The sequence below is a fragment of the Haemaphysalis longicornis genome, unplaced genomic scaffold (genome assembly GCF_048455015.1).
Source record: "Haemaphysalis longicornis isolate Haplotype H1 unplaced genomic scaffold, Haemaphysalis longicornis Haplotype H1 scaffold_3, whole genome shotgun sequence".
Lineage (NCBI taxonomy): Eukaryota > Metazoa > Arthropoda > Arachnida > Ixodida > Ixodidae > Haemaphysalis > Haemaphysalis longicornis.
In genome coordinates this window covers 173,238,785-173,262,076 of record NW_027526335.1, presented here as the reverse complement: position 1 = coordinate 173,262,076, position 23,292 = coordinate 173,238,785, and the positions used below count along the sequence as shown (strand labels likewise).

General features: G+C 44.7%; 1 protein-coding gene across 1 annotated transcript in view; it reads left to right on the top strand.

The window, feature by feature from the left end:
* The first annotated feature begins 1,398 nt into the window (after positions 1 to 1,398).
* Positions 1,399 to 23,292, top strand: part of LOC144175799 (cytochrome P450 4V2-like) — a 59,568-nt gene continuing 37,674 nt past the window's right edge. The window contains exon 1 of the mRNA XM_077704802.1: positions 1,399 to 1,815. Within this exon, the coding sequence (XP_077560928.1) occupies positions 1,563 to 1,815 (253 nt within the window). The 5' untranslated portion in view covers positions 1,399 to 1,562. The remainder of the gene's footprint in view (positions 1,816 to 23,292) is intronic.

The window sequence follows — 23,292 nt, the reverse complement described above, 5'->3', positions numbered from 1 at the left end:
AACGAAGCAGTATCGGGGCAGTAATTAATTCGTTATATCCTATATTTGTTGCAATGGTAGAGGTAAAAATCGGCTCTAACAAATACACAATCTAGCTAACGCATTAATACCAGATAATAAACGCATTATTGTATGCTTCGAACCCACTATACATGAGGTAATCCTTATTTGTCTCTCTTTTGGCATTTGAAACTACATGGACCGGAACATGGCAACGTGAATTTACAACACAACAAAGTACGTCTGACCAAACAGTCCTGCCTTCTAATTTATTTGAAGAAGGATGTGATATTTGCCTGGCGGCTATTCACAGCACTGTGGATGAAGTTTCCCACAATGTCCACGCACGAAAGGGCTGTTTCTACTTTTTCAGTTTTAACAACTGTTATCTTCTATTTCTTCTATTTTGATTGTTTATACTGGCTATCGAGTTTAAAACCTGGCGTGAACAAAATATTTCCTCGTTATAGCCGATATCGGGCGTGGCTCTGGCGGTTTTGGTTCAGTTACAAAAAGAACAAGTGTCAATTAAATAGAGCGTGACCAACTAAAGTTTGTATTTTGTTCGCTATAGCCGATAATTTGTTATATCAGTATTTTTTACAACGAGGTTCGACTGTATTGTGAAATAGGTGAACAATACCAATTGGAAAACTTTATATTCGTACACATTTTTCCAACAACAATGTAAGCTCCTTACCTATGTAATATCCTCTTTAGGGGTACTTTTGCGTTATTTTGAAATAAATGAACAATCGTGTTGGGGAAACAGAGTCTGCTTCGGCCTGCCGGGGACCGCATGAAATAAAAATAATAGAAAAATCAATGAACGAAAATATGTTTCAGTGGAAGCAATAACTATAAAAGACAGTGGGCCTGAGTTTGTGTGTAAGAAAAGCGCGACTCGACAACAAGCCTAGCAGTGAAGCCTCCACGAAGCACCGACAATGACGATATACTCTGTACGACGCAAAGGCTAAGTGCTGTCAGAAGGCTGGCAGGAAAGTGCTTGGTTTAGTACCAACGGCTGTGCCTAATAGGCTCCAAATCGGCCACCCCCCGTTATGTTAGTTTGTAACGACTCTTGGTAGACGGAAGTACGGGATAAGGAAGCCTCGTGCGAAAACAGCGGAGTAGCCGGAAGCTATTTTCGGCCTTTCTGTGCACCCCTGTTTTCCTTTAATCGTGAAAGGAACCTACGCAAATCCTATGCTGTGTGAGAGTGTGACATAAACGCTATCCGCTTACCCAACGCCCCTTGGCTGCACTCACAGCGCAGCTAAAGCAGCCAGCCCGAGGAAGTGGCAATCACTCTCTGAAAAGGTTACCGGGCTCCCCTCCTCCGTTCTGCCGCTCCGTGCCAGGGCTGTCTTATCCTGCACCTCTGTTTACGGCACGTGCGGATCGAAGCGTACTGAGCCCACATGCCCTCGGTCACGCTCTCCCAAAACAGGTGCGCGCGTGCCGCTACCGACCCTCTCTGGCCGGCGGCCCAAAAAGGATCGGAAGCTTATCCACCACCGTCAAATTGCTCCGGGAGGCGCGAGAGGCAGGCGTAAGAGATGATTTGTGCGTCGGCAGCGTTTGCGCATCTCGAGCGGACCACGGTCCTTTCTTACTGGACGTTGGTCGCCATCGCGTCGGCAATCACCGCGGTCATTGTGGTTCACGTAGCGCAGACTTTGTACGAATGGCTGCGCATGTGGTGGTACCTGCGCGACGTCCCCAAGGTCAAGCCCAAGAAATCGTTCTCGCTGATCATCGACATGTACAAGCAGATAGCAGCTATGGACCCGAGTCTCGACATGAAAGTCAGTGAGTACACCTCCAGCCCAAATTCAGTCAATGCTTTTGGAGAATGCCATTTAAGAATACTTCAGCTCGGTACCTGCGTTTGGCACTGGCGCACTGCAATCTCATAACAGCTCATCTGCCATTTAAAGAAATGTAAAAATTACAGGCAGCCGAACCCAACAAAACTTCCCACATGTGCAGCCTGCCTATGCGAGATCGCGTTTCAACGTTGGCTCTGTCATTTCTTTTCACTAGTAGGCTGGTATGTTCAAATGTTCGCTGAGGGAGGATAACTGCTAATGCCCTGAAATTCTATTCTTGGGTCAAAAACGAATGGACCAAGTCGGCCACATGACAGGCTGAGAACTTTCTATTTCACGCGCCTGGGTGACTCAGTGGCTATGTCATTTGCCGTTGATGACGAGGTAGCGCGTTCTATTTCGGCTGGGGCGACCGTCTTATGCAGACAAGAAGCAAAGACGCCATTGGTCAAGATTTAGGCGAAAATTAGAGATCTCGAGCTGGTACAATATCCCGTACACGTCCACTACACGGAGCACCACAGCGCATCTCAGGTACAACTTCGGTCAGTACATTCTCAGTTACCGAATCAGAAATTATCGTTTTACATCATTACTTTTCTGGCTCCCCCCTCGATCTTACATGGCGTGTAAATGCCAAACGAGGTGTCTACCCGCCAACTCGTTGTGGGTCATATCAATTAGCTATGTAGAACACAAACGCGTGTGATATAATCTGATGATATGCGTGTGGTGTGTTATCATGCTACACCCCACAGACTTACAACGTGCCCCAGCATGATACACATCTGCGGGACACTAACTGCCAGAGTTACAGCAGTCCTTTAGGGAGAGAGAGATAGACTGTTTATTAAAGAGGAAAACGCAGAGAGGTTTGCCGACATGAGTTAGCCGACATGCTACTCTCAAGTGAAAGGAGAAGGGGGAAAAAGGCAGAATGTGTAGTAAAGAACAGTAGCAAAAGAACAAAAAAATGAAAACAAAAACAGACCTCCTTCTTTATTCCTTAGGATGAAGCGAGAGAATATGTTCGTAATGCGCGACGTTCTGCTGCATTTATCTGATTAAACGCGATGGATGTAACAGGCAAAATTTATGCACCCCTCCTTCCAACGACGACGATGCTTGAACGCGAAGGTTTCTCGTGAGGGATTCACGGGTTACCGTCTGGTTTTGGAGTTCGACTCGCAGACGGTTTGGACTTTGACTCACTGACTTGGACTTTGACTTGCACACAGTTTGAATTTCTGATCACAGCGGCTTTGCTTTTGACCCTTCGCCACTTGATTTCGCGGGAAGAAAGGTTCACGTTCAACCATCGTCGTCGTTGGAAGGAGGGGTGCATATTTTTTTTAATTTTCCAGGTCCATGCCCCCAAATCCAAACTGCTTCAACCGCTTCTTTCATTCGTACACAGTAATATATCGTGCAAAGCATTGGCTCACAGTAAGGGTGTGCGACTCAGCGTGGCGCACCGTCATCCTCCATCTCCAAATGGCGCGCAATCCTAGAGTCATGGTGATGTCATATGACACAGTGTTTTCGCATGGTACGTAAATAAATCGTCCGCCCTGCGGTGAAACTGGAGGGTATATAAGTTTTTTTGTAACACGTACAAAAAAAAAACGCGGCGTCCTAACAATCCATGAAAAAGTGCTAAACAGGTTCCGATGTGTTGCAGAAAATGCAAGTTGTAGGAGCGGCAATAAACTCTATCCTGCACCTACGTCTTAACCAGCAGTGTACCGGTGTGTAGATTAAATAAAAAGGTTTTAACGTATAGTGGCATGACGATCTTCTTAGCAAGAGATAACTTGTCCTCGCCAGGAACAGGTCTACGCAATGATCGGTAACGTAACACGGGAAAATACATCTTTCATGACACAGTTGCGACCTACGTCTATGAAAACCTCACTGCTAGAAACCTGAATGAGTCCACTACATCTCAAATATTGCCTTTCTGGCTACTACAGCTGTCACTACAGCTTCCAAAAAAAAAAATTCCAGATGACGTATCGGATAGACGTCGGCTTCATAACGCGAGGGACCGAGGTTGGATTCCAACCACAGCAATCATTTTTTTCCTTCACCCACGACCATCATCGATGATGATGATGATGATTGCTATTGGTCTCCCCTTTGAAGCGGGGTGATGACATGTCGTCTTACCAAAAATGACTAATATAATCATGTTTTACACTTTTGGTTTAATACTAGCGCTGCTTAGGGCAGGCACTAAAGCTTATTAGGCCCGAAATACTTTTTTTCCCCTGTTACAGGTGGTAACTGTCCTAGGCAATATTCCCCTCTCTGGTTTTCGTCCACCAGCATTCTAATCTTTTCGTCCCCTCGACAGCCTCGAACTTAACTTCCTCTGTGATACCCTTAAATCATAGGGCTTCTGGAAGCCCAATATTCCCTTCATGTAGATTTGGATGAATACCCTCACAGTCTAACACTATGTGCCGCATATTTTCTGTTTCTTTTCCGCAGACAACGCATACCCCATCATTTTGTGAATACTTTCCCACAAAACTCTTAGTTCGCAGGCAACCTGCTCTATCCTCAAAAAGCAAAGCACTGCCCTGGGAATTATCGTAGAAATTTTCCTTTCTGATGTTCAATTTCTCAGCCCTGTACATCTCTAACGACGTTTTAGCTTCCATTTTTTCCCTCCATTTATTCGTTCCAATCTTCCTTGCCTCTTTTTTGGTTACCTTGGCTGTTTTGGATTCTCCACTGTTCTTTCCGTATTTCATCCTTAGCCTTCTAGTCTTTCTTAACCACTGCGTGTCCGCGCTTTTCAAGTATAGGTACCTAAAAACCTTAGCTGCCCACCTTCGTTGGTCCATTGCCCTCAACCTCATCTCAAAGCATATTTTACTCTCAGCTTCTCTAACTTCAAACGACGCCCAGCCCATATCTCCCTGAACTGCTTCGTTAGTTGTTTTTCCATGCGCGCCTAAGGCCAAACGTCCTACCGTTCTCTGGTTTACTTCAAGGCCTGATAGAACGTCTGATTTTAAGCAGAGTACAGCATTCGCAAATGTGAGACCCGGAACCATTACTCCTTTCCACATTCTTCTTACTACTTCATATTTGTTATACCCCACAGAGCTCTATGCTTCATTATAGCTGCGCTTCGCTTTCCCTTAACCTTAAGTTGCTCCTCGTGAGTTCTTAAGTAGTTATCCCCTTCGTTTATCCACACTCCCAAATTTTTATATTCCTTCACTCTAGGTAATTCGCCTTCCTGGATAGACACTACCTCAGTGGTAGCGTCATTGAAAAACATTATTCCTGATTTTTCTGCACTGAAATCTAACCCGAGGTCGGTGGCTTCCTGGCCGCTAATATTTATTAGCCGCTGCATATCGGTTTGGTTATCAGCTAAAAGAACAGTGTCGTCTGCGTATAACATACCCAGAATATGCTGTTGTACCACTTCGCCTTGCAGCATATGGGTTAGGCTAAACCCTACTTGACTTTCTTCCAGTTTCTTTTCTAACCCTGCCATGTAAAGCATAAACAGTATTGGGCTCAAATGGCATCCCTGTTTCAGTCCCCGATGGATGTTGACCTGCTGGGCGCATTTCTGTCCTTCCAAAGTAAGGTGCACTTTATTGTCTTTATAGATTGCTATAAGGAACTGTACTAACTCGTCATCTAATCCCTGGAGTTTCAGCGTTCTCCACAGCCGTTCTCTGTTTACGTTGTCATATGCCCCTTTAATGTCCAAGAACGTAATCCATAGTGGTCTATTCTGTGCTTTCGCAATTTCAATGTATTGCGTTATCACGAACAAATTGTCATCCAGTCGCCTGTCTTGTCTAAATCCATTCTGCAGTTCCCCAAGTATTTCATTTTCTTCTATCCATGATTGAATTTCTGATTTTATCGCCTGCATTACGAATCTATACACCACTGACGTTACTGTGAGTGGTCTGTATGAATCAATACTGGCTTTGTCTCCTCTTCCTTTATATATTAAATTCATCCTACTTTCTAACCAGTCCTCTGGTATTTGTTTGGTTTCTATCACCTTATCTCTTGCCCTCATAAACGATTCCTTACTTTTAGGTTCAAGCAGGTTTATCAGTTGCATTGGTATTCCGTCCGGGCCCACTGCTGCCTGGGGGGAAACATTTTGCTCTGCTTTTTTCCAATCAAGGTTGCTCAAACTTATTTCCCTTTCCGCGGTCTTCTGTGGCGCTGATATTATCGGTGCTGGTTTCCCTACCACTATTGTCCTAAACTTCTCACTAATCACTCGATGAATATGCGCCAACATGTGCTCTCCTTCTAAATGTTCCCCCTTTTCATGAATCAGGAATTTTTGATGGTTATCGTTTTTTGAGCTTAGTGATTTTACATGTACATCATCGTCAGAGAAAGTTGGCTTTCCTGCAGTGCGTTTCCGAAGCGACATACGCCATCAATGAGACATAGAAAGCTTAGCTATAAAAACTCTGACAATTGACTCCGGTGGCTGGGCTTTGACTCTCCCCTAGGATGTAAGCCGACCTAGGATCGAAATGACACGCTGCTCGGAAGCGAAGTGGCCATGACGTTTACGTCCACTGCAGCCTTCCGCAACTGACCCCCATAGAAAATTGCCTGCCTTGCATTAGCCGCTATATGGACAGGAAAGTGATCCGATGCTCCCCGATCTCGTCCAACGGTGGCCGATGCCCGGTCCGCCGTGGTTAGCGGTACCCATCGCTGCGAAGTAGGTGAAGGACTTCCCGGTCACGCAGGGAAGATTTGCACATGAAGCACGGCCGATTGCTTGTGACGTCTCGGTCAGCGAATGCTTGACGTGGCGTGTCGACGGTGGTACGAGGGAAATTTTAGACGCCGGAACCAAAGAACCCCCTGTATAAGGCGTCACACGAGGTTCCAAGTTCCTCGTCCGCGTGAGCGTTTCGCTCCCGATGATGGCCGATATCAGGGGGCTGTTCCAAATTGCGGATTTCCAAGCAGGCTATGCACCTTCGGCGGACGTGGAGTCAGTGCCCTCCCTGGTAATGTAGACGGTACCCTGGTAATGTAGTTAGGTATGGTTCCGCTCAACACGGCCTAGGGGCGACGGCTGGGTCTTAAGACACCTTGACCAAATTTGGCGCCTAGTGCGATGCCCTAGCAACAATGATGAGGTCGTAGGCAGTTTCTACGAGGACATTGAATCAGCAGTGAAGAAGGGAACCTACAAAGCTCACGATTGCAGACTTTACTGTGAAATTAGATGTGAAGAAAATACGAGAAAGGTCAGTGGGAAACCTTGGAATCGCCGATCGCCACACTCCAGGAGATACACTGGTAGGATTTGCGGAGATAAGCAACCTGAGAATAATCAACACATTCTCCTGCAAACGAAGGAGTAGGAAATTGACATTGACAGGCCGAAATGATGGAACACAAAAAAACGAACTACACTTCATTTTGTGTAAAAACCCTGGTATTGTGCAGGACGTAGAGCTGCTAAGCAAGGTTCGGATCAGTAATCATAGGATGGTTAGGTGCAAAGTCTGAATCTCAAAAGAGAAAGAAAGAACTTTGTGAAATAAACCCAGAATGGAGTCAGTCGGGGCCAAGAAGATGGATTGTAAAATAACCTTTCACAAGAAATTCCCGCTTTTAACAAAGAAAGAGGAGAATGGTGTACACATGCTAAATGACAACCTAACAACAGCAATCATAGAATCAGCAGCAGCTGAGGGAGAAGTATCCTGTGGGAAACAAACTGTAAAACTAACTCAGGAAACGAAGAAGCAAATTGCGAAGCAGAAAACGTGACACTCTCGAATGTCACGTTTTCTCCCGAGTGTCAACCCGGATCAGATTGAGTTAGCCGATCTGTCTAAATCGATTAACAGAAGTTAAACGAACGACTTTGGTGAGTAGAACATGGCAGTGATAGAACAAATACTCAGAATAATAAGAAGCTTAAGTGCAACTAAAAAGAATCTAGTTACAGAAACTAAAAAGCAGGATGCACGCACTCAGAGACCGGGAGAGTAACACTACGCACAACTTGGGCGAAATAATATTGGTAGCAGAACGATTTTACACGAGGCTGTAGGCAAGCGATGTTAGACCAGGCGAAAATACTAAGCGCACAGGCTTAGCTCGCGAAGTCCCACTACAAACCAATGACGAATTTGAGAAGGCTCTCAAAGGGGTCGAACGAGGAAACGCTACAAGTGACGGAAGCTAACTGGGGATTTCGTAAATGAGTGAGGCGATATTGCGCCAGAAAAGCTTGGTGGACTATTTTCGGAATGCTCTCAAGGGCATGAAACGAGGAAAAGCTGCAAGTGACGATGGGATAAGCGTGGATCTTTTGAAAGATGGAGGCGATATTGCACTGGAAGGCTTGCTGCACAATTAAAGGATTGCTTACAGAGTGTAAAAATACCCGTAGCCTGGAAAAATGCCAACATATATCTGATTTAAGAAGGGGGTCACGAAAGACCTTACGAACTACAGACCAGTGTTGCGGAGTTACAACTCCGGATTTGGAATCATTCCGGATTCATTCCACCTTTTTGAGGTGGCGGAATGGAATGGGAATGGAATGAGGACAATGGCTGAAGGAATGGAATGGTAATGGAATTAAGCGCTTTTCCCCCGGAATGGAATGGGAATGGAATAGGGATTTTTAGACGACGACGTCAACTTCGTTGGCGCCGTCCGGCAACTTAATTAGTTTGTGGCGACGACTGCGTCGGTATATCTCAAATGGAGCGCCGGCGACGAAAACGAGAACGTATACCCGGCATCTCGAGTAACCTAATCCGCGCAGCCTGTGGCAGCCCTGGTGTAACTGAACTTTGAGCAGCGCAAGCGCGTTTGGCCGCCGGGCCGGTGGCAGTGTTAGGTCGGCTGTTCGTGCGGAGGCAGGATTTTTGAGGCATAGCTTTCTCGGTACAACTAACTGCCCATGGCGCCGATGGCAGACCGGCGTGTCAGTTGCAGGCGTCATGTGCCCAGGCCAGCAGGCGGAGAATATCATCGAGAAGCAGGAGGTGGGGAACACGAACGGCCCGCATAAGAAGCCGCGGTATTTCTCACAGCAAGCTGATGCTGCGAAACCTTGCATGGAACTAGCGACATAAAGCATTCGCGCATGAAACATGGAACAACGAGTCTGCTTGGCGTTCTCAACCCAACCTCCGTGCCCGGCGCGGGATGAATAGCCTTGTAGCTTGTAATCCGACCTGGTAGGCATCTCCCGGGAATGGGGGGCCAACCTGTGGACCCGCATGTCCGTCTGTTCCAGTGGTGCACCGGGGCTCCAGCCACTCAAAAACAAGGCAGTAAAAATAAAATTGTGGGTGTGGGCCCTGCGTGCCCGGCACCCGCCATAGGCATAAGAAGCGAGCTTCGCATGTGTTACTGAGATTTCTACCTCCATACTGTGGTACGGTTGTGGGCAGGTGTGATATACAATTGCATAAGATAGATAATAAATACGACATTGCAAAATACTTAGCTGCCAAAGGGCGTTTGTTTCTAACAGTTCCGGCTCCAGCAGCGCCTTTGTTTGCGAGTGCTTTGACAGCTCTCTGCAGTGCGACACCGTGCTTTGCTTCCATCCGAAAGGGCGGCCTTCCTCTCCACTTGTTTCAAACTGGTTCCTGGTTTGGTTGCTGTGTTTCTGTGCATGGGGCCTTTGCGCCCGGAGTACAAACGTACCTGATTACTGAAGCCTTAGTCGTCGGCGTGAAATTTGTAGCATCGCCACTATTCCGGAAGGGAGGCCTCATTTCAAAGTTTTGTTCAGGTCCTCGTGCATATTGGAGGCGCCTTCACGAAAATAAACTGCCTGATCATTCTTCTTTATTTTTCCAGGGCTCTCGTCACGATATGGTTTTGTCACTTTAAATTAGGGGGTCATAAATATTGCCCTGTATTGAACGGATTGGGCTGAAGTAGTGCCAGGACAATAAACAAGTGAAATGCTGGTCAACGTGGAAGCGGTCGTGACTTTCCTACGGCGAATGCTAAACTGGTAACGGTGTTCCGTGACGCTGCCTTCTAGTCTCTCTTTGGTACAGTAGCATTAGTGCTCAATGCTGTAAATTCACTTAAAATCATTCAAGTAAGCATTTAAAATCCCTGTAAATGGGAGAAATCTCCGCGTTACATTCGTGCGAGTTATCCACAGCATACTAATTACGCTGGTATCACGGTACGTAAAGCAGATAGCACGACCGAACGCGACAGGCTGTGCAACGAAGCAGACATCAACGTAATAGATGCTTCACCTCGCATCGCGCAGAAACAAACCGTTAAAACAAGCTAACGTGCAAACACCAAAATGAGTAGTGCGATCCAGCTACTTATTATGTAAAAATTGGCAGTGTGACACTGCCCCCTTTCAGAGCGAAAGCCTTCTTAGTGGGACCAATCGCATTCTGTCAAAAGAAATTATTACATTTCGATATATACCGGTTGCGATACCGAAAAGCTCTGCTGACTGATATCTGTGGACGCACGGTGCGTGCGTGAAACCGGAGACCGCAAACAAGTCTTCCTATCTCGCTCTCTGAAACCGGGCTTTCATTGTGTCAAAAACGTTACTTGAAAATAGCGAAAAAGAACAGTTCTAAACAAAACTTCACACGCGTCGACCCTGACTACGAAGTGCAATAGTATATCTTTATCTCATAAACCACGTAATCGTGTACGTTTAGATCGTTCGTAGATGCGTTACTTGTGCGGGAGAAATCGTCGCATGGGTCTGTTGTTCGCTTGCGATTTGGGAGTTTGAATGTTTGGCGATCGGTTCGATGCACCTTCAGCGAAATTTGGACGACCTTTTAGCTTTCGCACTTCTCTCTACTTTCGTTAGGAAGGGATGGTAAATGTTTGCATTAGAAAGGTAGTTCTGCAAGAGATTTGCAACCAAGCTGCTACTGTCTCCCATATCGGTGACACGTGGCACATATTGCATACTTTTGCAGTCTTCAACGCGTATGATAACGTCAGATTCATGTTGCGTTCCTCGATAGCTCGATAGAGCGCCTGAGGCAGTTTTTAAGTTGAGGAATTGAACGAATGGAATTGACCTGCCCGTCCATTCCAGGAATGGGAATGGGCTAAATTCTGTAATTCCGAGGAATTGAAAGGAATGGAATCACCACAAGTTCTAATTCCTCGGAATGGAATTGGAATGGAATGGGCATGCCCATTCCGCAACACTGCTACAGACACATCAGCCTACTCTCAGTTGTATACAAGCTGTTGATCAAAGTAATAGTAAACGGAATAAGTAACACCTTGGATACACGTCAACCCAGTCAGTATGTCTTGTTTAGGAAAGAAATATTTATTTATTTATTTATTTATTTATTTATTTATTTATTTATTTATGGAAAACTAATAAAAAATGCTAAAGAAGTAAGGGGCCGAGAACACTGCTAATTTAACAAATCTTGTTGAGGGGCTAGTGGGTTCATGATTTTTAAAAATGTTTAGCGCAAAAAACCAAAAACGGTACACAAGAAAGGAGACAGGACAAGCGCTAAACATTTTTGTCTTTCCTGTCGTGTGCTGTCTCCCTTCTCGTGTACCGTCTTTGCTTTTTGGGCTAAACATTTTTAAGAAGCCGAAAACACTGCCTTATGGCACACCCGAAGTGGCGGAGGAAAGCGGCGAAGTATATCCGTTTCCTACCGTGAACTGTTCACGCAGAAAAAGAAAGTTGCGCAGCAAAGATAAGGCAAAAGAATCTAGTCCGAGGGCGGATAATTTTGAGATTGAATGGAAATGGGCTACACGATCGAAAGCTTTAAAAAACTCGGGAGAGATACAGTAAGTTTGCAAACTACTGTTCATGTTACTCTGCAAATTTATGGTAAATTCGAATAGCTACGCATCCCAAGAAAACCCTTTCACAAAGCCGTGCTGGTTAGCAAAGAAAAAGTTTTTGAGTTCGAGGTGAGAGTTATGTTGTAAAGCTTAATATCTTCAAGCATATTGCAGCGTATGTACGTGAACAAAACGTCGCAGCGGTAGTCGGGTGATTGCTTATTTCTAGATTTATATATTGACACAAATTTAGCTATTTTTCAGTCGCTAGGCAACTGTCCAGAGAATAAAGACTCTAAGAAGATGTGATATAAAAACTTGCTTCAAATTGATTTGGAATTTTTTAGTATTTTGGAATAAATATTATCTATTCATACGGAGGTGGACAGTTTAAGGTTATTTATCAGACTTTCAATGCCTTCGGCAGTTATGTAAATCGGCTGCATGTGTGGACAATCAAGGTCATCAGAACTATGAATGGTGGAAGAATCTTTCTTAGTGTATACTGACGAAAAATGCATTAAATACGGTGCGGCAGTCACTCTCAGTAATGAGAAGCTGATCTTTATCTCTTAATACAATCGTGTTAGTATCACGCCAGGGATTATTGCTTGTCATAACTCTCTCGTGTTAGTTTTCACGATGGGAAGCAGGTCTTGTGATAAGTACTTATTCTTAACACCACTTAAAGGTGACGTGTAATTTTCGGACACGCTTTGTACTTCGGCCATGCCTCCATATTACCCGAGCGCCTGGTGTTTTTGTACAAGCGTTTCTTCTTGTTTCTGTGTGTATGGAGAACCTGTTGAACCATAGGCTTGCTTTATTATTTGAGATGGAGGTGAGGGTTAAGTAGTTCTTGACCAAAGCAAATATTTTGTTTCTCAAAACCGAACAGTTAGCAGCAATAAAGCGACTTTCGAATGAGGGCATTAGCATTGAATTATAAAATATCTCCAGTTATTTGTTATTTTCATCATAGTTAGCCTTATAGTAGTCGCTCATTTTTTTTACATTCACACCGGCAGATGGTAATGGTAGGTTAGCTGTTATGATGAGCACATTATGATCACTCAGTCCATCCCGTTTGAAGGCATACTGAACAGTTTGGTAGCGTTCGTAAATATTAAATCCAAGATGAGAGAACCTCGGGTAGGTTCATCAACTGCTTGGAAGTGATTGAAATCTAATGTTGTGTTTATTAATTCTAAGGAAGCGTTACAAGCGATGATTAGTGATACGGAAAATTGAAATCTCCAAAGAGGGAAGTTTTATCTGCAGCATATAACTGGGTGACTTTGTAAACATGGTGCGCAAATTTGTCATACAAGAAAACGGCGAATTCGGAGGACGGTAACAAACACCTATTAGTATTTTATTGGGGCCCGTTGAGCGAGCACCATGTATACCTTCGACAGCAGGGCCCGATGCTATAAGGTATGACGAAAGGGTTTTCCTAATGGCCAAAACACTACCGCCTCTTTTGGAAGTCCTATCCTTTTGTTAGAATAGCCCTGACACCACCTTTAACGCAAACTTCACTCGACTAAGCGGGATGAGGAGGAAAAAAGAAAATCGGCTTGCGACACTCCAGCTACTTTTCGCACTGAAGTTACGTAGTATCATGGGCAGCTCGTCGCGAATGACTGAGGCGGACAAAATCTAACCCAGATTACACATGGGATATAGATATGGTTCTTAGTTCTCGGGTAAAATTTGATTCTACCGGATTTTTACCGCCTGAAGATGCTTCAGGAGAATCGGGTTGAACCCTATTTCTCACCGAATGGAATTAGCGGTCTGCGGAACAACAGGCTGGTGGTCCGACGTTCTCAATCAGTACTTGCTGGAAGCAATCCTCGCAAGCACAGCTTTCGTACTGATTGAGTTGGCATCACTCTACCGATCGCTACCCCAGGCTGGTAAATGCGCCACTGACATTGTTGTGCCTAGCCAATGGATTATGTGATGTCAAGAGAACTCTATCGCTGCTGAGATGCGTTCAACGATCGGACCGGTCTGGAATGAAGACCGATATGTTGCGCATGCAGAGGATAACGTATCTAAGCAATAATATGTAAAAAATGCGTGACAAGTTCTGGTGTACAAAATAATTGAGTTATTAGAAGTAATCAATGCTCTTTAGTGTAATTTTTATTATTCTATTGCCAAACAAACGCCCAATTTCGGAGAGTATTTGCTAGAATACCCTCATGTTCCCCCAATCCCCAGCTTGAAAACAAAAACTAATATTTTAATGCGTAAGGTTAAGAAGCTCATGATACCTTAACAAATTAACTGAGCTTATTCCTTAGTACACCTGTAGATTTACCAAAAAAAAAACAATTTTGAGAGTTTTTCACAAAAAACCTTTTTTTCCACGGCTATTTGTTTGAAAAATAGCACCCGATTTATAGCCCGCGATTTAAAGACAATAAAACCCGAAAATGAAAAACCCTATATATAAACTTGCCGAACAAGCTATTTGCGATAACATTTACTACCTTTCTTATAGCAGTAACAATGATGAGCTAAGCAATGAAAGTTACTAAAGCACGCGTAAACGAAGAACTAGTGTGTGATGTGCGCACTATGCCGGCGTTAGCTGCACTGTCCTCCGGCGCGTTGAGCATATACGTGCCATCTGGCATTAGCGAAATTGTCTTATGTGATGCTCTTTGTCGACCATACCCAAATCTTTTACGAAATGTTTGCTACCAGCCTTACCAAAAAGTAGCCCCGTACAAATCCGGTCACAAACTACGACACTGATCGGCACCGCTTTCCGCGAGTGCGGATACCGGTGCCAAGCAGTGTCGTAACGTCATCCACGAGTTCTTTTTTTCGTTTTTCAGTGGGGCGTGCACACGAACCCATCTGGGAGTGACCTCTTCTCCACAACACTATCGTACATGGGCAAGGGCCTAAACAGTTCACCTTCCCACAAAGGTTCAACAAAGAAAGGGCGAACTGAAATACCTTTACAGAAATAGCAAAACTACACTGCACATCCATCACACACTTACACGTGGAGGAAGCAAGCAAACTCATCACGGCGAACATATTTGACGCACCGAAAAATCCATTCCACCGGCCACCGTTGCGGCACGCAACCCAAGGAGGCCTTGGTAGAACAAGGACTATAGGAGAGCGACGGGCGCCCAGAACAAGACCTGGGATATCATTCATCATCATCATTTAATTACCCTTAAAGGCCCTGCTTGGGCATTACACAAGGGTGGTGGGGTAGAAAGGAGGGCTTGCGATGGTCATGATGAAATAAGGGGAAACACAGGAGCAATATCAAAGCCATGTAAACAAGACAACAGCAAGAACAAGACTACTACACAAACATGACAACAGGAATAACAGGAGGATTGTACAAATGGGGGAAAGCGAGAAACATGAAAGCGTATACATGTTCGGAGAAACAAAAGAAAAACAAGACAGGAGGAAAAACAAATGGAACACCGAAGAGAAAAATCGGCCAACATGTAAAGCAGGGAAAGACGTTTTTGGGGAGAAACAAGAAGGGACTCATCCCAGCAGCCGTTTGACTGCATGGGGTAACAAGGGCTTAAAAAAACCGAGGGAGAAAATACAACAGGTTAACATCATCCATGAAAAGCTGAGCCAGCAGTATGGAGGGTACACAAGCAAAGTTGGCGCACAACAGGGTTGTAGTGATCCCTTCACTAGTTTGAGCACATGTAGTCACAAGAGAAAATAAGGACACGACACATCGGGCGCCAATAGTAGGAGGATGTGTCAGCAACAATTAGATTAGCGCATGGGGTAACAGCGAATAAAAAGAGCAAGGAGAACATCAGCTAAGATACGTGGAAACTATACACTGACATCTGGGTTTGGTTGGACTACACGCTGTTCGGTCATGGGGTCTAGTTGTATACGTCTACTGTTAAGGACATCTAGAATTTATTAGGGTCGTGTTCAGTTGCTATAGATACAGGCAGGTTATTCCACTTCTCTATGGCAATAGCAAGAAAAGATTTGTTGAACGTATTTGTGGAGCCATGCAGGTGCTGCTTGCTCGTTGAGTTATGTAGGCGGCGTGAGGTGCGCAATGGGATAGCAATAATGAGGTGTGTATGTCGGGAAATGTATAATATAGTTTATGAAAAAGAGAGAGCCTTGCTATTTTCCGCTTAGAAACATGTGTGGGGAGACCGAAGGACGACTTTATAGCTGAGATGCTCGAAGGAAAGCCGTATGTTGAAGAAATAAAACGGGCTGCACGATTTTGAATAGACTCAAGAGAATTTATCAATTAAGTTTGATGGGGGTTCCAAATTGCTGAAGCGTAATCAAGTTTTGCGCGTACAAAGGGGGTATATGCCAGCTGGAGGACTCTAGCAGGTGAGCTTGATAGCGATCTTCGGATGTACCCGAGGATCTTAGAGGCATCGGCTGCAAGATTTTGGATGGGGTCAGACCAGGTTAGTTTGCTGTTTAAAAGGACGCCGAGGTACCGGTAGGTCTCCAACCGTGATAAGTCAGTTGAGGTAACCGAGTATGTAAAGCAAACGGGGGAGTGTTTGCGGGTGACGTGCATAAATTTACATTTCGAAACGTTTAGTTGCATCATCTATAGCAACCACGAGTTTTCTAAGTGGGATAGGCCGTTTTGGAGAAGGAGCTGATCATTTTTACAAGACATTTTTCTGTACAGAACACAGTCGTCTGCGAAAAGCCGAATGGAGGAGGAGATGCCTGACGGTAAATGATTAATGTGGACTAAAAATAAAAGAGGGCCGAGAACTGAGCCTTGCGGTACCCCAGACGTTACCGTGGTTGTGCGTGGCTAAAAACCGGCGACGGTGGTGAACTGGAAGCGATCTATTAAAACGCATCTAATCCACGATAATATCAGCGGGTGCAGGCAAAGTCACGAGAGTTTACTAATGAGTCTTTGGTGAGGGACACGGTTGAAAGCTTTGGAAAAATCAATAAAGATGCCATGCGTTTGAGAAAAAGAATCGAGATTGAGGTTAACGTCTGTAGTGATCTGGAAAAGCTGGGTTTCACATGAAAAACACCGGCGGAACCCGTGCTGGTTGTGAAAGAAGAAATTGTTATTGTCCAGGTGAGCAGCGGTATGGGAATAAATTATGTGCTCTAGTAGCTTGCACGCGATGCAGGTTAGCGCGATGGGGCGATAGTTGGATTGGTCCGATTTATGGCCGGATTTGAGGACTGATTGCCGTGTGCACGAAGCTTCTTCCGGGGTAGTCGTGTGCGTAAAGAAAAATCCTCGCGAATAGAGAACGAAGTACCCTTAATTTTTGGTCCAGCTGAAAGAATGTTTGAGTTGTCTTTGAAGTGCGTAGGTTTAATGATAATGGGTAGATTTTTGGGTAGAACGGCCTAGCCTGTGCGCGCGTTCAATATCACGGCTATTATTGTTCAGCGAAATATTTTTGGAACAAAATGAGACATTCTTGCCATCAGATTCGTCCCACGTTTCGCCGTCGGTGTCCCGTAATCCAAAAAATATCAGGTTAGAACGACGGAGGCGGTTCTCAGAGTCGTCGCATTTTTTAGTTAGTACCTCAAGTTTAGATGTTAGGTCCTTAAATAGTGTCGTTGGTGGTGGCAGAACTAGGCGAACCGCCCAACTGGTCAGTCCACGCGGAGAGAAAGGCGGGATACAGTATGTTGCAAGTTGGCTTGCACGGAACGAATGCATGCGAGCTCGGGAAGAACAGAGGTCTGGGACTGCTCTATGCGGGAGATGGCATCCACGCGAGGATCAAGCGTAACACTTTGGGGATCGGGGTTTATTTCAGAGTCTCCTGAGAGAATTATCAAGAAATTAACATTGAAGGCATTTGCAGTGACAGAGAACCGCAAACTGGGCAAGGATTTGCGAAATAACCCTTAATCTCTCAAACGGGCAAGGGTCTTGGGGAGTGTGTGCGCCGTGAGAAAAAAAAAGGAGTATTGGAGCTCCTTCCTGACACCAATAAATTTATACATAGACTCACAAGGTATGAACACGAATACCAAAACTCAAAACACAACGGACACAGAGCCTGCCCCTGGTTGGCACAGTAGGAGACACCCTTGAAGACCAGGGTAACACACTTGCACAGCACTTCGATCAAGTGTCCCGTTCTGCAAACTACAGACTTTCATACAAGGTAAAATGTGTTGTGAAAATAGTCCCTACACGAGAACTCGTCAAACTCCACTCACAACTCTGAATTCCTACTTCATCAGGTGAGGGCTGCCCTGGGCAGATATGTGTCCAGCTTCAAAGCAGACCAAATTACATACACAACGATACAACACTTACACGAAGGCACACTTCAAACACATTTCCACTTACACAACAAAATGTGGCTTGTGGGGCGCATTCCTAGGTCTTGGAGGGACGCTATCGTGATCGCTATCCTGAAGCAGGAGAAGGACTGATCCTCTTCGGTAAGTTATCGACCTACTGCGCTGACAAGCTGCATGAGGAAGCTTCTTGAACGGATAATTAACCGGAGGCGTGTACTTTTTAGACTACAAAGACCTTTTCGAGAGCTGCCAGGGAGGCTTCCGGGTGGGACAATTCACAAATGATAAACTTGTCGCCCCACAATAACACAATAAAGACGCTTTCATCCATAAACCATTATGCATGACCACGTTTTGATATACTAAAAGCTAATGATATGGCGTGGGGCTACCGCAATCTGAGATACCTAACATATTTCGGTACATCAGGTATCATGTTGAACACCCTTTTGAGTTACATGTCTGAACGAACATTTTGATCAGAGTCAAGTCAGCACTCTCAAAGATTCACGTGGAGGAAAATGGCGTTCCTGAAGGCGTACTTACGAGCTGAGCGTTGTTTATATAGTTAAGATGAATCCGCGTCTTAAAACATCGCCACCCTCAATCTCCTCTTAAATATATGAAGATAAGATACAGATATCCCTACAAATCAAGTAACACATCCATATGTGAAAGTCAAGTGCAGCTTGTAGTGAAAACCTTGCTCGCTGGGTACACAAAAATTAATTTAAACTTAATCCGGCAAATAGCAGTGTGATATTCTCTAAAAGGCGCAGAATCCAGTCCGATCTGGACAGTAAACTCAGTAGTTACTGTATTCCTGTAGAAAAGAACCGTAATTCTGAAGGTGTAGCTTTGCGCGAAAAACCCATTTTCATCCCTTTTATCACACAACTTAAACAAAAATTCCTAAAAACAATATACGTCCTGAAGGTCCAATAGCCCTAATCGTAAGCTAAAGACAAGCCGCTCCTCCCGCTGCTCTTTACAGCCTTGGAAGGGTCCCGGAGAGACAACACTAATGTTGTCTATGGCTCGGGAAAAAAAAAATTGCTAAAAATGCTCGACGCAGTGCTGCACTTGAGGCTTCGGCTTTCGTGTGCCGCTTTCCGTACCCGCCCCGTACAAAGCCCTAACGTGAAATGCGGCAAATGGCGCTTAGCGCATCAGCAAACTTATCTTGTCCGGTTATACGCCTTCAAAATTCCATCAATGAATAACCATTCCTACGCATATGTTTTTAAATATACGTCCACATTCAAGCTCTTTCTAAATGTCCATCCATTCGTGCTCTTTTCTCACGCAGAGTGAGAGAGGAGGCGTATTAGTGTGCTGCCTTTTTTTGACACCTGTAAAGCAATCAGTAGCCATCTTTTAAAGCCGTGGCAGCACCCCCCAGTGTCTGGTGACCTGTCATTTTCTAAGGTTGGGAAAAGGCGAGTATCAAGAAATGCAATTCTGCCACACTTTTTTGGCCGGAAAAATGTTGGTATGCATAAGTTTGCAGTGACGAGTTAAAAAGTGCCTCCACCGTGCTGCACAAGGTCCCAAATTTCATACGAATAGAAGCATGCATTTGTTTACCAGTAAGATATTTCAACGTCGAAGCTGTTAAGAAAATCTGATTATTCGTGTCCGCAGTTAAAAACACCGATAAATGGCCGAGCGTGCGCACGTGAGCATGGGCCTCGCGGGGACCGCCCAAAAACCTACAGAACGAAGAAAAGGCCGAGCGCTCGTGTGTGCGTGCCTCGCAGTGATCGCCCAGCGTCCCTGGCGCACGTTCATCAAGTTACAATACCCACTTAGGAAGGTTGAACAAGATTGGCCAAAAAAAAAAACTCCAGCGTTCACCGTAATCGTGGCAAAACTTGCTCGGAACAAGAAAGACACGTAATAGCGTACGTGCTTTCTAACTGACGCCCAGTGATTATCACTTTCCGAAAAATGAAAGAACTGCACACTTATAGCAACACTTATGGAGTAAATGTCGTTGCGGCAGCGAAGAAGAAGAAAATCGGCGGCTATCGTTTACTTAAACCTTCACCGTGGTCGTGAAGGTTGTGTACAGCTTTGCCACCTCCAGGTCTTACGCGTTAGTGTGAGCTTCCTTCATTTTTTTTTTTGTTCCAAGTCAAGTTGTTAAAGAACGTAACCTAACTCCGTCATTTATACATAATTTCTTAGTGTTGTGGATGCATAATCGTTAGCACAGTTTTCAAAAAAACACGTCATCGACGTTGTTTTTGAGATGCAGCCTCTCCACATATGCCTTGACCGTCGAACTAACTGTGTTTTCGGCACCAGGACACTGAGGGATCTTCGGAAATGAGGCTGGAGACCAAATGGCCGCTGCTGCTGCACTATAAATACAGTGAACCTACCAACAATTTTCTGCACCGACATGAAGTCATATATCAAAGAACACTATCGCAGAACATGACACGCAGACTGGAGTGAACAGACGACTATAAATTGCATGTATAAAACCTCACTTGGCACGATACACAACAGGCTCACACAAGCAGCACACGGAAGTTTCCGTAGCAAGGCTGCGGATTGGGCACACTTATTTAACGCACTAAGAACTGCTCTCTGGCTCTCCAAAACCCCTACGTAGGAGGTGTGGAGAATGGCATATCCATTGTCCTCATCCTCATCCAATGCAAGGTCGTCGACACAAAACGACAAAAACACTTCCCACAACACTACAGACAACATATCCCACTACATTCATCCCACGTTTCAACCGTGGACCCCGTGCTCTCCCTCATGCGAGTTTTTAAATATCTATCAAAAATCAAAATTTTACACATGGTTTCATACCAATCATAATAACAAAGTGGCCCTCTACACCAGCCATCTTTATTGCGTTCTTTTTCGTTTTACGCATTTGCGCTGATGGATTTGGTATTTATACGTTTTTCAGTAAATGACTATCTGTGCGCGTGCTAGCCCATAGTAAGCCTCGAGCCATGAAAATCCACTCATCATCACCATCATCATCATCATCATTTGGAGCAAAGTTTTTAGGCATTATTCAACTGCTGTGCAAAATCTCCTTCATGGAGTTTCTACACCATCCTCACAGTTTTCAAGTTGTAAATCAAAGTAGTAAATCAAAGTAGTAAATCAAAGTAGTGTAAATCAAAGTAGTATAAAGTAAAACGCATTTGTTCGAAACAGTTCTCTCCATTTACGCAATTGCGACGATTACAGGGATTACTTTAACCACATCTTAGTTTTTGTGGAAATGCAGGGCGTAACACAGTTCGCTCGATCTGCAATTTTTTATTCGTATTTATAACGTTTTTTTTTCTCGAGGACATTTTTCGTTTAATCTGCGGTTTTTGGGGGCTATTTATCAGACGCATATACTTTATTTCGTCAGATCAATTTTTTTCAGAGAATATTATTTTTGCTATTGTAGGTATTTTTTGGTTTTTCGAAATTCTGTCCCACTAATTGTCTCCACTTTCGCTAATATAACGATTAAAGGTGTTACTTACACCCGATCTGCATTTTTGTGGAAACGCAGTTCGTTACACGGTTCGCTCAATTCTGCTATTCTTTATTCCTATTTTGCACGATCTCTTGCGGGCTTCTTTCGATTTATTTTACGGTTTCTTTGGGAGATATACAAGGTGCATAATTTCGATTTGTCATATCATTGTTATGAAATTGTGTCTTTTTTCTACTTTGCTTATTTTTCTAGTTTTTCAAAATTCTGTTCCAGCAGTTATCTCCCTTCACTGTATCATAACGATTAAAGCTGTTACTTCAGCCGAATTCACATTTTTGTGAAAATGCAGGGTGTTACACGATCGTGGCTGCGGTGGTACTCGGCAAAGAATGCTACGTATTAATAAAATCCCCCTATCTCCACGAACTGAATGATGATGACTGGGGCGAAGCTAAAATGCTAATCGGTAAAACCGTGAAACATTCACCCATACATCATATAAAGACTCGACACGTTGTTATAGGTCTTCTTGACGGCGCGCACCATCTGAATGAGTGAAGGACATAACGTGCGTTCGTAGCCATGCTCGCGTTTCGGTTTGTAGCGCAGTGGTAAGAGCGCTACGTACCTCCCGTCGCGGCCAGAGAGTGGTGGGGTCGAAACCGGGCGTCGCCGCGTCAATGTCACTCGACACGTTGTATAGGCCTTCTTGACGGCGCGCACACTCTGAATGAGTGAAGGACATAACACGCGTTCGTAGCCATGCTTGCGTCTCGGTTTGTAGCGCAGTGGGAAGAGCGCTGTCACCAGAGCGCGTATCCTGCACTTTTCCCCATTCTCCTCGTTGTCGACGGCGCGCGGGCGTTCCCTCCAAAGATGCGTTCCCTCCGCCGTCAACAAGTATTGCCGGTTTCACCCTCCGCTGCCTGCACGTTGTGTTGGTTTCTATGGGTGGCATGTCAAAACAACAGTTCAAGGCGCTGGAGAACTCGTGATCACGAGTGCACCAACTAGGAATGCCTTACAAGCAACACGGGGAGGATCTTAGGAGTCTTGTTCGCTTTAGGAGGATTCACACTGAGGACAAAATCCATCCACTCCCTCTCCGCGCGTTGGATCACGTGACCTCACAGCACGCCTCCATGCGTATTGGCGGTGAACGCGAACACGGGCGGTGGCGCGAAGCGCGTCTTTGTGACGTCTCCTTAGGGATTCTCGCATTTGTCGTCTGCTTCACACGGTCTCGCTCTCCTTGCTATTTCTTAGCGCTCGGTTGATGTCTGATGCTTGTCCTCACCATATTTCGCGCGTGCGCAACTTTTCATTATAATAAAAAGCTTAAATGAGATGCCCTGGCTCAGAGTGTATTACAAGTATAGTTTTTGACACCTCTCCGGTTTAAACATTGCAGGCGTCGTCCCATTTCTTGCATCTTGCAGCTAGGCATCAGCTTCTGTATAAAGCAATCTTTAGAACAAAGGGAACAACAAGCTGATAATAAACAACAACAGCGAAAATGCAAGATGAAAACAAATTTCAGGTCTTCGGAGTAGTCTGCTCTGGCAGAAGTATTGCGATTCGCGGTAATCGTATGTAAAGAGATGTTGAAATAGTTTTTGCAACCTCGCCTAACGCTGGAAAATATTGCATCACATCATTTAACGTTCTCGTGGAATTAAAGTATGCCGACATGCAATATGGGCTGCAAAAAGTGTAGGTTAATTATAAATATCTTACTGCGTCTATAGGCACGTGCTGGTTTTATACCAGTCCTCTAACCAGTATGGAGGCCTACTGAGCAAAATGTTAGCAATTGAGCAAAATTCCAATAAGGTGGTTGGTTAAATCTCGGAGAATGATCGTATACCCGGC